This window comes from Pristis pectinata, chromosome 8 (assembly GCF_009764475.1).
Source record: "Pristis pectinata isolate sPriPec2 chromosome 8, sPriPec2.1.pri, whole genome shotgun sequence".
NCBI classification, from domain to species: Eukaryota; Metazoa; Chordata; class Chondrichthyes; order Rhinopristiformes; family Pristidae; genus Pristis; species Pristis pectinata.
Window position 1 is genome coordinate 87,662,954 of NC_067412.1, and position 15,227 is coordinate 87,678,180.

The 15,227-nt window shown below is 39.6% G+C and overlaps 1 protein-coding gene across 1 annotated transcript in view; it reads left to right on the top strand.

Moving 5' to 3' along the window:
• The window catches only part of LOC127573057 (cytokine receptor common subunit gamma-like), a 92,686-nt gene that overhangs the window by 44,311 nt on the left and 33,148 nt on the right, over positions 1–15,227 (top strand). Inside the window, exons 2-3 of the mRNA XM_052020859.1 lie at positions 14,120–14,207; positions 14,990–15,171. Of these exons, the coding sequence (XP_051876819.1) occupies positions 14,120–14,207; positions 14,990–15,171 (270 nt within the window). The remainder of the gene's footprint in view (positions 1–14,119; positions 14,208–14,989; positions 15,172–15,227) is intronic.

Here is a 15,227-nt window from a genome sequence, read left to right on the forward strand (position 1 = left end):
AGAGGGATCTGGGGGTTCATATCCACAGATCACTGAAAGTTGCCTCACAGGTGGATAGGGTAGTTGAGAAAGCTTATGGGATGTTAGCTTTCATAAGTCGTGGGATCGAGTTTAAGAGCCATGAGGTAATGATGCAGCTCTACAAAACTCTGGTTAGACCACACTTGGAGTACTGTGTCCAAGCAAAGAGGTGCATGACAGAAAAATGGGTAGTGACCCCCATATCCTGGATTCAATGGGGGAGGGAGCTCGGTAACCTTTGTAAAGCAGTAAAGGTGAATATAGTCATCTAGTTCTCCATCCTTGTCTCTACGTCACCTCACCACTGGGCTCACGCAGTGTTCCAGCAACTGTGTGATTGATATTGGGTTATCTCAATTTTTGCAAGATTTTCACATGTGGCTGCTATTCAATCCAGTATCTAGGCTAACATTTCTCCAGGTTTTTCTGTTCTGTGCACCAAAGTGGATGACTTCACATTTTTTCACATTTTGTTCTATCTGCTATACTCATGCCCAGCCGCTTAGCTTGTCCACGTCCTCTTGAAGCTTTTTTACATCTTCTGCACTATTCACAATCCCACCAAGTTTTTTACTGTCATAAAATGTGGAACTATGATATTTTGTTCCCTCAGTCAAATTATCGATATAGATTGTGAATAGCTGGTGCTCTAGTACTGATCCCTATGATACCACATTGGTCACAGCTTGCCAACCTGAGAAAAATGCATTTACTTCCACTAGCAGGAAACCATAAAGGGATGACCATGCTCAAAATGGAGCATGTCTCCCACAGGCACAACTCACTGACAGTTAAAATTGCTATCACTGTTTAGTTACTTTCACTGTTACGTTTATTTATCCTTCAGCATAATACATTGTGCAAACTTCTATTTGTAATCAAACTTTTTTGGATTCTGCTTCCTTCAACCCGACCAGAAGTTCATGTTTCCCTCAGCTAATGTCACATCATATCATTCCGTGCCTGACGCCACCTTTCTACTCTTGTGAGCTGATTATTTACATCTCAGGGGGAGAATTTTACCTGGCTTTGGTCATTGTTCTCCTTGCACACTTTCCACTGATTCCCCCAATCGCTGAAACTGGTCACTTAGATGATTGCTTCTGCATCTGTGCTTTGTTCCCAAATTCCATTGTCTTTATCATGTACATGAATCGTCATTACACATTTTGAAACTCTTTCACTACATATTATTCTCAAAGCATAATATTTGTTGTATACAATGCCATGTTTTATTTCACATTTGTTAACTCTATCAATTAGTTATAGACAAAAGTTTGCTTTCCCACTTTAGGTAATCGCCACCCCCCTTCCCCACAACACCCCCCCCCCCCCACCAAGCTTCTTCTCTTCTTCCCTTTCTTAGCCTCTTTTTTTTCTACCTTTTTTTTCCTTTCTCTCCTTACCTTTGACCCATCCCCCGGTGGATCTGCTCTCCCCTCCTCTCCCGCACCTGCCTAACACTATCTCTTACCTGCATCTACCTATCACCACCTTGTGCCCACCCCGCCTCCCCTCTTTTGTCCACCTATCACTGCTCTGCTTTTCCCTCCTATATATTGGGCTTCCCCTTTTCCCATCTTCAGCCCTGAAGAAGGGTCCTGACCTGAAACGTTGACCGCCTGCTTTTCTCCACGGATGCTGCCTGGCCTGCTGAGTTCCTCCAGCATCATCGTGTTTTTCATCTAGATCCCAGCATTTGCAGTCCGTTGTTTCTCTTTCAAAAGTTTGCTAATTTCAACAAGCAATTATTTCTTAAAATGCAATAATGTAACAGTTTAGGATGCACCTTTTAAAAACAACCACACATGTTTGGTCTTATGTACCGTGGCTATTATTTTTGGATTTATCCTAAGCTTCAGGGCATTTGTCAAAGCTTTTGTTATATCCCAATCTTTTGGAATACCTGCAATACCTACAGGTTATGTGATTACGCCTCTGTTATTGGAATTGTAAATGATACTTATCCATTCCCAAAACATGTGTAACATTAGATCAGCTCACCTCCATACTTGACGTAGATAAACATATCTTTTTGCCAATTCTCCTCACCTGGGTCAAATTTCTGCCTTTTTCTCCATGTCAATCTGACATCAAAAGCTTTGTGACATCAAGCTGCATAATGAAGTCACTGGGGAAGATATACAGGATTTTATCAAGTTGGATATGAAACAAGTGCTAGACTGCAACAGCTTTCTTAAAAGCTTTCTGTATGGCTCCTCCTAGTACATAGAATGAAAGAATCAGCACTCAAAGAACAAGTCCATTACTCTGTCTTGATTCAGCCAGTGGTAGAAGCAATGCTACATCTGGGAAAGTAAATCCAGGAAACACTCAGCAGGTCACAGATACGTCAATGTCTCGGCTACTGAATCTTTTATTGTCTTTTGATTGGCCTCACTGCCCTTAGCTTCAGTTCCTTCTATTGATCCCATTAAAAAACAGTCCAATTTTAATCAAATGGAATCAAGGTTACTAAAAATATCTTGACAAAATTCAAGACAGTGACAAAACAAAACCAAAATTAAAGTCAAACAATATTAGTCAGTAGTTTAGGACTTCTGGAACTTTGAAACAAATGAATAAATACTGATAGATATTAAGAACCATAACTATTGCACAGTTTTTTTTGGTATTTTTTCCATGACAGCAGTTGGAGTGAGAGGATGCTACAGAGAGTAACTAGCAGGATGTCCAGATGGTGGAGTATGGTAAACAATGAGCTGGCGAGGTGAGACTGATTGCTGTAGGCAACGAGGGAGAATTGGTTATAAGCACAATGGCAAGTCTGCAATATATAAGTGCCATCATTACCATGAAATCTACACTGCAAGCAAGAGCCTATTCCATTGATTCTCAAGAGAACAGGTCTTCAGCTGCTGATCTGATGGCCCTGCCCAGCAATTCTCTAATGTTTGTAACAGTATTATCTGTTACACCGATGTTCAGTAATATATCTTCCCAACTGAAATCCAGGATTGTCATTGTACAAATTCCAAAGCATCTACTGCTTTTGCACCTCTCACATGTTCTAGTTCACAGAACAATTGAGAAAATACGCCAGGGTCATGGACTCCACTTCCCCCATAATGTGACATACTTCTGCTCCTGCTCGTACCATTAGACTTGCATGGTTTTCTGACAGGATTGCCTCCTCAGCATTTTCTCCCTCTTTTATGCTATATAATTAAAATTAATGGAACTCCTGTATTAATTTGAATGGTCCAGGATGAGGGGGAGCTGGGGGGCATTTGGTAGCTCAACAAACAAACATAAAGATAAAGGAGAGAACTTAATAAGTAAAGTACAAATAATAAAAATAAGATCCAGAATGTTAACCTCAAATAAGCTATTCTATTTTCTACCCCATTCATGAGGCTGCTGCCTCCTCTCTCAAAAGCATGGCAAAAATATCTTGACATCTTTAGGAAAAACCAAGATGGTACTCGACACTGTTTATCCTTCAAAATAACATTACTAGAAAAAAAGAAACAGACTGTCTGCACTGCTGAGGAATCTTTGACCTGAAACATTATCTATATTTCTCTTTCCATGCATGCTACCCGATCTGCTAAGTGTTTTCAGCACTTTCTGTTTTTATTTCTGATCTGTAGTTTTTTCACTTTTCTGGCTCATCACTGTAGGAACTAACTGACTATTAGTTCATCACTATTACAAGAATTACTACATTTAAAATCTTCCTTGGTTATGAGATATTTTGGAATGGCTGCAGGCTGTGAACGGCACTAGAGAAATTCAAAATTTTTTGGTTTCCTATATTTCATTGTTAATCATTTATGTAACTAATTGAAAGTGTCAGAGAGCAAGAATGGATATTAATCTCTTGGATTTGTCCTTCATGTTCTCAGCACAGCAGTTGACCAGTGTAACTTCCATTAAAGATAAAATGAATCCTATGGTTCAGCCTTGAATTGAGACACATCAGACCAAAATCTTTCTGGTGTTATTTTAATGCTGTGGCAAAGCAAAACACACTCACAGTTCCTTCTGCTCAAATCTTGAAGGAAATTATGCAGTGTGCAACCAGACCCCCTCATGATCACAGTCACACCAATGGAAAAATAGCCTTAACCTAGCACTTTGAAAAGACTCCTTGACTTCTATCAACTCACAAAGTCAATTTGTGCTAATTCACCCTAAAGTTCAGTAAGTATATTTGACTTTTCTTGTCTACTTTCTCATCTTCCTACCTTTTCCTTTGAAGTTACTTTCAATTGATTCTGTGGTCCGTGATTCTGAAAACCTCCAGTTCCTTTCATTAATGACCATTCTAAATTTATGAGCATAGACAGTTAATGTTGCAGGCTATTCAATCATGAAAGCCATCACAGTCAGCCGACACAACTGACATCTATCTGTTGCGAGGTGAATTGCAACGTTGAAGCATGTTTGGGCACCACCTTGTAATCATACAAGTATTTACTTTTTTCTTTATATTTGTACAGCTTTTCAACACTGAAATTTTCCAGTTTCAATCCCAATGTTACCTGAGGTGTCCTTTAAATTTATGTAAATTAATTAAAACTAAGTTAAATAAACAGGTACTTTACGTGTTAGACCATAGGACACAGGAGCAGAATTAGGTCATTTGGCCCATTGAGTCTGCTCCACCATTCGATCATGGGTTATTTATCATTCTCTCTCAACCCCATTCTCCTGCCTTCTCCCTGTAACCTTTGATGCCCTTACTAATCAAGAACCTATTAACATCCGCTTTAAATATACCCAGCGACTTGGCACCCACAGCTGTTTGTGGCAATGAATTCCACAGATTCACCACCCTTTGGCTAAAGAAATTCCTCCTTATCTGTTCTAAAGGGATATATTTTTATTCTGAGGCTGTGCCCTCTGGTCCTCGACTCTCCCACTACCGGAAATATTCTCTCCACCTCAACTCTATTCCAGGCCTTTCAATATTCAGTAGGTTTCAATGAGATCCCTCCTCGTCCTTCAAATCTTCAGTGAGTACAGGCCCAGAACCATCAAATGCTCTCATATATTAACCCTTTCATTCCCAAGGTCATTCTTGTAAACCTCCTCTGGACCCTCTCCAATGCCAGCACATCCTTCTTTAGAAATGTGACCCAAAACTGCTCACAATACTCCAAATGTGGTCTGAGCAATGCCTTATAAAGCGTCAGCATTACATCCTTGCTTTTATATTCTAGTCCTCTCAAAATGAATGCTAACATTATATTTGCCTTCTTTACTACCTACACAACCTGTAAGTTAACCTTTAGGGAATCCTGCACTAGGATTCCCAAGTCACTTTGTACCTCCAATTTCTGAATTCACTCCCCGTTTAAAAAATAGTTTACGCCTTTATTCCTTCTACCAAAGTGCATGACCGTACACTTCCCTATGTTGTATTCCATCTGCCACTTCTTTGTCCATTCTCCCAACCTGTCTTTCGAAGACTCCCTGCTTCCTCAACACTACCTGCCCCTCCACCTATCTTTGTATCATCCGCAAACTTTGTCACAAAGCCATCAATTCCGTCATCCAGATCATTAACATATAACGTGAAAAGTAGCAGACCCAACCCTAACCCCTGCAGAACACCACTGGTCACTGGCAGCCAACCAGAAAAGGCCCCTTTTCTTCCCACTCTTTGCCTTGTCTACCTTGTTTAGCAATCTCACGTGTGGAACCTTGTCAAAGGCCTTCTGAAAATTCAAGTAAACAACATCCACTGTCTCTCCTTTGTCTATTCTGCCAGTTACTTCCTCAAAGAATTGCAACAGATTTGTCAGGCAAGATTTCCCCTTAAGGAAACCATGCTGACTTCGGCCTATTTTATCGTGAGCTTCCAAGTACCTCAATCCTCATTGACATTTCATGAAAATCTGCAGGGCAAAGGTATATTGTTTATGTGGGGGTGGGAAGGTTGTGTGAGGAAATGTTACAATGTTTATTACATGCAAATGTCATGATAACATTTTAATACAACTTACATCTACGTTGTAAGAATTTTCAAATTAAATCTTTAATACCTGTGTTCAAATTCATAACAAAAAATGAAGCACTGTTAAAACCCCCAATTACCAATAGTTCATATTTTTTCACTGCTCTCTCCTTTGTTAATTACATCACAGTTAACCCACTATCAGCTCTCTTTGTATTTGCATTTTGCATTTGCTGGAACAATAATCAGCTTGAATGTTAAAATCAACGCATAAGTAAAGTGAAGTTTCTATGGCAAGAAATTATGCAAATTGTCTGTAACTCTGTGCTGTAAAAAACATTTATTTTCCTTGATTGATTGGATCACATGACTAAGATTTAACTTGCTTCTGTCTGATCTGTTCATCTTTGCAACTATAGTCTCAGAATTAATTTACCGCATAACTAACTGGAGCATGCTCCTCGTCCCACAATTGTGTTGCTATATCATGCTCTCCTCCATGAATCTATCTGGTACTCCTCCTCCCAATTCTTTTGTTCATGGTTGGTTCTCCACTGGGAGCTATCAAATCGAACAGGCAATGAATTGCCAGGCCAGCTGCAGAAGTAAATGAAGGAACAATGTTTAGGCTGTTCCTAGCACATAGGAAAATGTTTGCTGTTTCACTGCACACTTATCAGGTGTACAACTGACCTCCATCATGTCTGTGACAGTCACATTAAGATCACAATCTCTTCCTTTCAAATATCTATTGAAATCCTGAACATCCAATTGAATAATCCAATTTGAATCTAAGTTTGAACAAATAATTTTTGTATTACTTTACTCCTTGTGTGAATTTTGTATAATTATAAGTGCTGACTCAATAACTAATTGCCTGATCTGATGGCTAAAGGGATGTCACTTCTCACTTCTCCCACATTCAAATAACTTCTCTCTTCTGGGGAGGTTCAGCACTAAATTATCAAGATGGAGGCCTAGTCAACCTAATGTTCAGGATCTTACTGGAAGTTACTTCAATTTATACTTTTATTCATGTAAAGACAAAAAAGAATTAATTAAAGATCATGTTAATGGAACTGAAACAAGGAACAGTGAACAATGAAAACCATGTAAAAAACATACTTTTTTGTTTTTTTTAAATGAAGGAAATATTTCCTGAGATTATCGGGGAAGAGTAGGGGAACAGGACTAATTAAGTAGCTCTCATAAAGAGTTGGGACTGGAAGATTAGATCAACTGATTCTTTCTGCAATCATCTTATTCATAAATGAAGACGGAAGAATTCCTTACGGTGATTTTTGCAGTAAGATCATAAATAGGTTTATAATGAACAGGTTTGTGATTTTACTAATTATAGCATAACAGCAAAATATGCTCGCAATCGAAGAAGGTTTGCTGATTAATTTTTCCATGACAATGTTGCCCTTTACAGTATAGCAGTGAGATGGGTCTCCAAAGTGACTGTGAAGTACCTTGGGATGACTTGAGCATATGAAAAGTGCTAAATAAGTGTGTCTTTCTTTTTTAATAGCTATAATAAAAAAAATTCTAGCAATTGGATCAACTAGCCCCCATTTTTAGGTGCCAATCATACAAATAACTGTTTTGCCTGGAAAAGACTGTTCAAGTCATCATTTGTGATTGAAATTCTGACCGTAGCAAAGCTGAACAGAGCACTTCCATGCATAATCCATGTTAGCAAGGCTGATATTTCCTGGACAAAGTACATGTATATAACATGTACCTAAAATGATGAGGTATCTTCTTCATGAAGCTACAATCCAGGACTGTTTACGTGCCAAACAACAGCAAGCCTTAGATGGGGCTAAGTGATATCACAACCAAAGGACTACATCTAAGCTCTGCAGTCCTATCACATCTGGTTGTGAATGGTGGTGGATAATTTAACAGCTAATGCACAACAATAATGGGACCCAGCATTCGAGTACGAAAGAAAAGGTCAACCATGTTCAGTCGAATGGATATCCAACTTCTCCTGAGTCTCCCACCATCATAGAAACCAGCCAATCCAATTTACTCCTCTTAATATCAAGAAATAGTGGAGAGAACCAAATGTAGCCAAAGCTGGAGGACCAGACAACATCCCATCATGGAACTAGCTGTGCATCCAGCCAAACTGTTCCAGAATAGTTACAGCACTGAGATCTGCCCAACAGATCTATCCAGCTGTACGCAGATCCCAAAAGTGAATATTTTTAAAAAAACATCAGTATTTACACACCTATTTCCATCCTTCCTGAGATAAAATAGAGCTCAATGATTACTCTCCAACTGTCATGGAACTGTCTCAGCACAACTGGGAATTGATTAAGCTAGTTTGATATTTTTGTTGGTGTTTAAAGGGATATTCTGGTGCCATTGGTAGATCTGATAGGACAGCTTCAGAGTTCATAGAGTCAAAGAATCATACAGAGTTCCAGCATGGAAACAGGCCCTTTGACCTACTGACTCCATGCCAACCCTCAACCACCCATTTACACTAACCCTACATTAATCTGCACAGTAGTCTAGCGGTTAGTGTAACTCTTTACAGCGCCAGCGACCCAGGTTCAATTCTGGCCATTGTCTGTAAGGAGTTTGTACATTCTCCCCGTGTCTGCGTGGGTTTCCTCCGGGTGCTCCGGTTTCCTCCCACATCCCAAAGACGTACAGGTTAGGAAGTTGTAGTCATGCTATGTTGGTGCCGGAAGCGTGGCGACATTTGCAGGCTGCCCCCAGCACACTCTACACAAAAGATGCATTTCACTGTGTGTTTCGATGTGCATGTGACTAATAAAGATGTCTTATCTTATCTTATCTTTTGTTATTCTTCCCAGGCTCCCTACATTCACACAGTGTTACAAAACTACCAGTGAATGGTTTCTCCAGCATTAGCTATTGAGGTACTGAGACAGAGAAATCAGGAGGGCAAAAAGAGGACATGAGGTTGCTCTGGCAGACAAGGTGAAAGAGAATCCCAAAGGTTTTTACGACTATATTAAGAGCCAAAGGATAGCAAGAGACAAGAAGATCTCTTGAAGATCAGCATGGACATCTATGCTTGTAGCTGAAAGAGATGGGGGAGATCTTAAATGAATTTTTTGCATCTGTATTTACTCGAGACTCAGATGGAGAGTCTATAGAACTGAGGAAAAAGAGTAGTGAGGTCATGGACCGTATCCAAATTGTGGAAGAGGAGCTGCTTGCTGCCTTGAGGCAAATTAGGATGGATAAATCCCCAAGGCCTGACGAGGTGTCCCCTCAGACCTTGTGGGAAGCTGGTAGAGAAATTGCAGGGGCCCTGGCAGAGATATCTAGAACGTCCTTAGACACAGGTGAAGTGCTGGAGGACTGGAGGATAGCTAATGTTGTTCCGTTGTTTAAGAAAGGTTCTAAGAATAAGCCGGGAAATTATAGGCAAGTCAGCCTGACGTCATTCATGGATAAATTATCGGAAGGTATTCTGAGGGACAGGATATATAAGTATTTGGATAGACAGGGCCTGATTAGGGCTAGTCAACATGGCAGGTCATGTCTGACCAATCTTATAGAGTTTTTCAAGGAGGTTACCAGGAAGGTTGATCGAGGGAAGGCAGTGGACGTTGTCTACATGAACCTTAGCAAGGCCTTTGACAAGGTCCCGCATGGGAGGCTGGTCCAGAAGGTTAAGTCACTTGGCATTTAAAATGAAGTAATCGATTGGATTCAACGTTGGCTTAGCGGGAGAAGCCAGAGAGTGGTAGTAGATGGTTGTTTCTCTGACTGGAGACCTGTGACTCGCGGTGTGCCGCAGGGATTGGTGCTTGGTCCGTTGTTGTTTATCATCTATATTAATGATTTAGATGATAATGTGGTAAACTGGATCAGCAAATTTGTGGACAGCGAGGAAGGTTATCAAAGCTTGCAAAGTGATCTGGACCAGTTGGGAAAATGGGCTGAAAATTGGCAGATGGAATTTAATGCAGACAAGTGTGAGGTGATGCACTTTGGGACCACAAACCAGGGTAAGACTTACATAGTGAATGGTAGGGCACTGAGGTGTGTGGTAGAACAAAGGGACTTTGGGAATACAGATCTATAATTCCTTGAAAATGGCATCACAGATAGATAGGAGAGCTTTTGGCACATTGGCCTTCATAAATCAGGGCACTGAGTACAGGAGTTGGGATGTTATGTTGAAGTTGTACAAGATATTGGTAAGGCCAAACTTGAGTATTGTGTGCAGTTCTAGTCACCTACCTAGAGAAAAGATATCAATAAGCTTGAAAGAGTGCAGAGAAATATTACACAGATGTTGCTGGGACTTGAGGACCTGAGTTATAGGGAAAGGTTGAATAGGTTGGGACTTTATTCCCTGGAGTACAGGAGAATGAGGGGAGATCTTATAGATAATGCAAAATTACCAGGGTATAGATCGGGTGAATGCATGCAGGCTTTTTCCCCTCAGGTTGGTTGAGACTAGAGCTAGAGGTCATAAGTTTAGGGTGAAAGGTGAAATATATAAGGGGAATCCGAGGGGAAACTACTTGACTCAGGGTGATGTGAGTGTGGAACAAGCTGCCAGTGCAAGTAGTAGGTGCAGGTTCAATTGTAACATCTAAGAGAAGTTTGGATAAGTACATGGATGAGAAAGGTATGGATGGCTATGGTCTGGGTGCAGGTAGATGGGACTAGGAAGAAAACCTGGCCGGCATGGGCTAAATGGGCTGAAGGGCCTGTTTCTGTGCTGTAGTGCTCTATGACTCTATAACTCTATGACTGTACTCATGCAATGGGTGCCTCATTAGTGACTGCTGGCAGTTATACCAATAACTAGGTCATTGTTATGGCCCTGGCTGGCCACTCACAGTGTTGAGGGACCATGGTGCAGGACTTGTCAAAGACATCACATCCTATCTGGGCCTCACTGATGAACAATGTGTTTGCTAGCTTAGGTTCTCCAAGGCTGTCTTTTCTTTAAATATGGGAAATGCTGACAAGTATTCTGTTGGCCATGTTCTTGTGTCTGGACTGCTTTGGTATGAAACACAACAATTTACCACATCAAAAATAGGTGAATCTGATTTAAGCTCTTCAGTGGACTGGCAGTGGACTAAATTAGATATGTAGGCCTTTCAGTTGAAAAATGATTTTACTTGAAAATGCATGAAAGAGGACAAAAACCAGAAGGAACAAAATTTCCTGAGACAGCAAAAGCAGGAGTTATATTGAAAGGGGAAGAAGATTTAGTGAAGCAGAAAATACAAGGGAACTGAGTTTAGAGAAAGAAATATTTCGTCAAGATATAAGCAACTTTAAAATGGGAGAGAAATGTTTGTGGAGAACACAAAAGTGGCTGAAGAATTGTTTTTTCTTCTCAATAATGATTTTACACAATGTGGAACCAAGCACACAGTCATCAGGTGAGCAATTTTTTTTCCAACACTTTTTCTTGTGTTTTTAATGCACTTTTTGACAGGAGGAAAGCGATCTGACCTGGTCAACACAGCACACGATGTGCGATCTGTTGATCTAACTTCTCGGAAGTTCTGATGAAGAATCATTTGTGCCTGAAATACTAATTGATAAATTATTTTGGCCAATAGACAAATTTTGCTCCTTGTTTCAGACTTTCACACACTTTTGCTTGTTGTCTAAAGTTAGAAGTTTTTTGTGGTAGTCAACACTTACAAAGAGTTCTTAAATCTTGAAGTAATTCCTCATGATAAAAAGACTATCCCTTATTGTAATCTATTGCCTGTTACTACAGAGAAAAGAAATGGTTCAATGCTTGCAATTAAAAGAATCAGTAGAGAAAAAAAAGTCTTGCAGCAACTTTATGTTTTTATGGATTAGAAAATTCAGGTTATCTTTTGATTTTCATTGCTGAATTTTGTTTCTATTTGATCATTAACATAATCATAATGATGTCATTATCATATGTAATTGCAACAAAGGTTTTGCATGTAGTTTCACATGATAGTTCCCTAGTTCATCAGTTCAGTGTTATTGAAATATTTGCAATCCATTGACTTAGATATTGCTGGGCTAAGTTTATCCTGGGATCCTGATCACTTAAATATGGAATAATAGGTGCAAAAGAATGGACTACAGACTTGGTTTAAATAGTCTATGTATAAATTAATGGGTCCATGAGAGAACTCCTTGTTTGAATCGAACTGGAGAGTCTACGTGAAATATTGCACATATATTGGATACTTGGGATCAGTTAACATTAATGTGACTTTTGTCTGTAGTCAGATCCAAAAGTTCTCAGAGGAGAATCCCTTTCATGTAGTAGAGACAATATTGTGTTCCCATTCATTCTGTGCTCTGTAACTGCCTTTTGTTATCCGTGTATTCATATCATTGTTGGATAATGGCAATAATGCAAGGTTGCTCATGCTAAGTTATTTCAGATCATAAAATTGAAAGATTTGTCACAGATTAATCCTGACTGGGTCCTGTAAATAATAATCTAAATGCTGATGTCTATCCTATTTAATTGAGGATCATGAGTTTAGTAATCATTTGAACAGGGGAAGTGAAAAAGTGATATTGCATTGGAAACCAGAAGTTCTCTGTGTATTAGATCAGTTTGGTGGTTTCACAATGGAGTGGGCTCTGCAGTTCATTGTAGCATTCCTTCTACAGAATATTCAATAATGTTAGAGGGAACGTAAAACTCTGTGCTTGTGTTTGTATATTTCTAGTATGGATGTACGGTATGTTGATATATTTGTGCTGGTGTATGCACATGTTACTTCATAAAATCACACAGGAGAGAAAGAAGCCATTCAGCCCATAGTGCCTGTGAAATCTCTTGGAAGGAGTTGTCAATGGGAATGGGAAAGGGAAAGAGAGGACAAAATGGATCTGTTATTGAATAGAGTTCAGGAAACTTCGAGTGACATATAAGATGAACATGCAAAATGAAAGAGGATTTCTTTAATTTGTTCATGGGATGCGATCGAACTGGAGAGTCTACATGAATTATTGCATGTAATATTGGATATTTGGGATCCGTTAACATTAACGTGACTTTTGTCTGCAATCAGATCCACGAAGTGCTAGGAGGAGAATCCCTTTCATGTAACAGAGACAATATTGTGTACACATTCATTCTGTGCTCTGTAACTGCCTTTTGTTAAGGGCAGGCACGGTAGTGTAGCGGTTAGTGTAACGCTATTACAGCACCAGCGACCGGGGTTCAATTCCGGCCACTGTCTGTAAGGAGTTTGTATGTTCTCCCTGTGACTGCATGGGTTTCCTCCGGGTGCTCTGGTTTCCTCCCACATTCCAAAGATGTACAGGTTAGGAAGTTGTGTGCATGCTATGTTGGCGCTGGAAGTGTGGCGACACTTGCGGGCTGCCCCCAGAACACTCTACGAAAAAGATGCATTTCACTGTGTGTTTTGATGTATATGTAACTAATAAAGATATCTTATCTGTGTATTCATATCATTGTTGGATGATGGCAATAATGCAAGTTTGTTCATGCTAAGTTATTTCAGATCATAAAACTGCTGACAAGATTAACATTAAACCTGAATTGGCCAATGAAATGAGTGGCTTGCTAGGACATCTCAGAGGGCTGTCAGAAGTCAACCACTTTGGTGGGTATGAAATCACTCACAGGCCAGAAGGGGAAAGGCAGTTTTTCTTCCTAGAAGGATAATATCCAACAAGATAGGTTTTTACAACAATTCATTATTTTTAAGGACACACTGATCTTAGCTTTTAATCCAAAGTGTATTTAATTACCTGAATTTAAATTGCCCAACTGTAATGGTGGAATTCAATATCATGTCTCTGGGTCAAATATCCAGGCCCCTGGATGTTAATCTACTAATTTAACCCCTTCATTTATGGCTGTAGATTAAGGAAGCAAAAGGTTGGTCTAGAGAAGAAGTAAATGGAAATAGCAGAGTCATTATTTCAGAGTTATGAACTCAATATTATGTCCAAAAGGCTGCAATGAGCCATTGCATCTTCCTCTTTTACCTTGAACTATCACCTTTGTTGATATCTCTCCTGCATTCCAGGCTAGTCACAGGCCTTCCTACCTGATATCTCTAACTTTTCCCAGTATTTTGTTCTTCCCTTGCATTGCTATGGTTGTCCTTGTATAGTTGCTTAGCACCTTGATGAGTTACAATGTGAAATCATTGTGTTCCACTCTTCCTGTAGATGTGAATTGCATTGTCCACAATGAGGAATTCATGGAGTGCACATGGACCCACAGTGAAGGGGAAGCAAACTACACCCTGTACTACTGGTGAGTCTGCTGGTTAGATGCAACTATTCAGGGATTACTGCATCTCCATAGTTTTTAATACTAAGAGTTTATTCATTTGTTGATGTTTAACCCTGATCATTAGATTTTCTTGTTTTTGCATCTGAGCTACATGGAACAGAGAGATAAATAAAGAAATATCAGATACTTTAATATTTCAATATTACTTTAGTTCAGTTCCAAAATATTTAACTCTTCTTATATTCTGAAGTGATTTCACAACAAATCAATCATCATCACGGGTTTATTCAAGCACAGAGGACAACGATTGCTGCGAAAACTCATCTGCTTCAGAAATGTTCTTCAAGGAGGGAAACATAAATGTCTTTACCTTGTCTTGTCTGCCTGTGGGCCTGATTGCACACCATTGTTCTTGACTCTTAACTACGTTCTGGAGTTGCCTGGCAAACACTGCTTGAATCAGAAACACATCTAGAGCTTTTCAACAAATGCTGAGACATGAAATTCTTTGACTTTCTGACTTAAGTCGTTTTGCACTATTGCTCGAAAACCTGATCTAGCTCTGTTTCAAAGGTTTGCATTGACATTTACCCCCAACTATATCCATTAGGAATTAATCTCAGAGTCAGAATGCACCTTTAGTGTGACCAACCAGGGATGAATTTTTAGGTAGCTTTCGCTTGTCTAACAATGAAGAATTTGACAACATAGTCAAGCAATTACTGAGTAATGTTTCACATTAAAGTCTTCAATTGAGAATGTTTAATAAAAGTTAAATTGCATCTATTTTCCACCTCTTATAGGTATGCCTCAAACCCAGCAGAGGAATGTAGGAACTACATTCAGCAGGATGGCTATAACGTTGGGTGCAATTTCTCAGCCGATGAGATTATACAATTCAAAGACTTCTATGTTTTCAGAAATGGATCCAGTGACTCAGGACATATTTCAAGAGCAGGCCAAATCTTTCACCTCCAGGACCAAGGTAAGAGTGTTTGTAACTAAGACACAGGCTAGGATGGATTAATTCAAAATTACAGA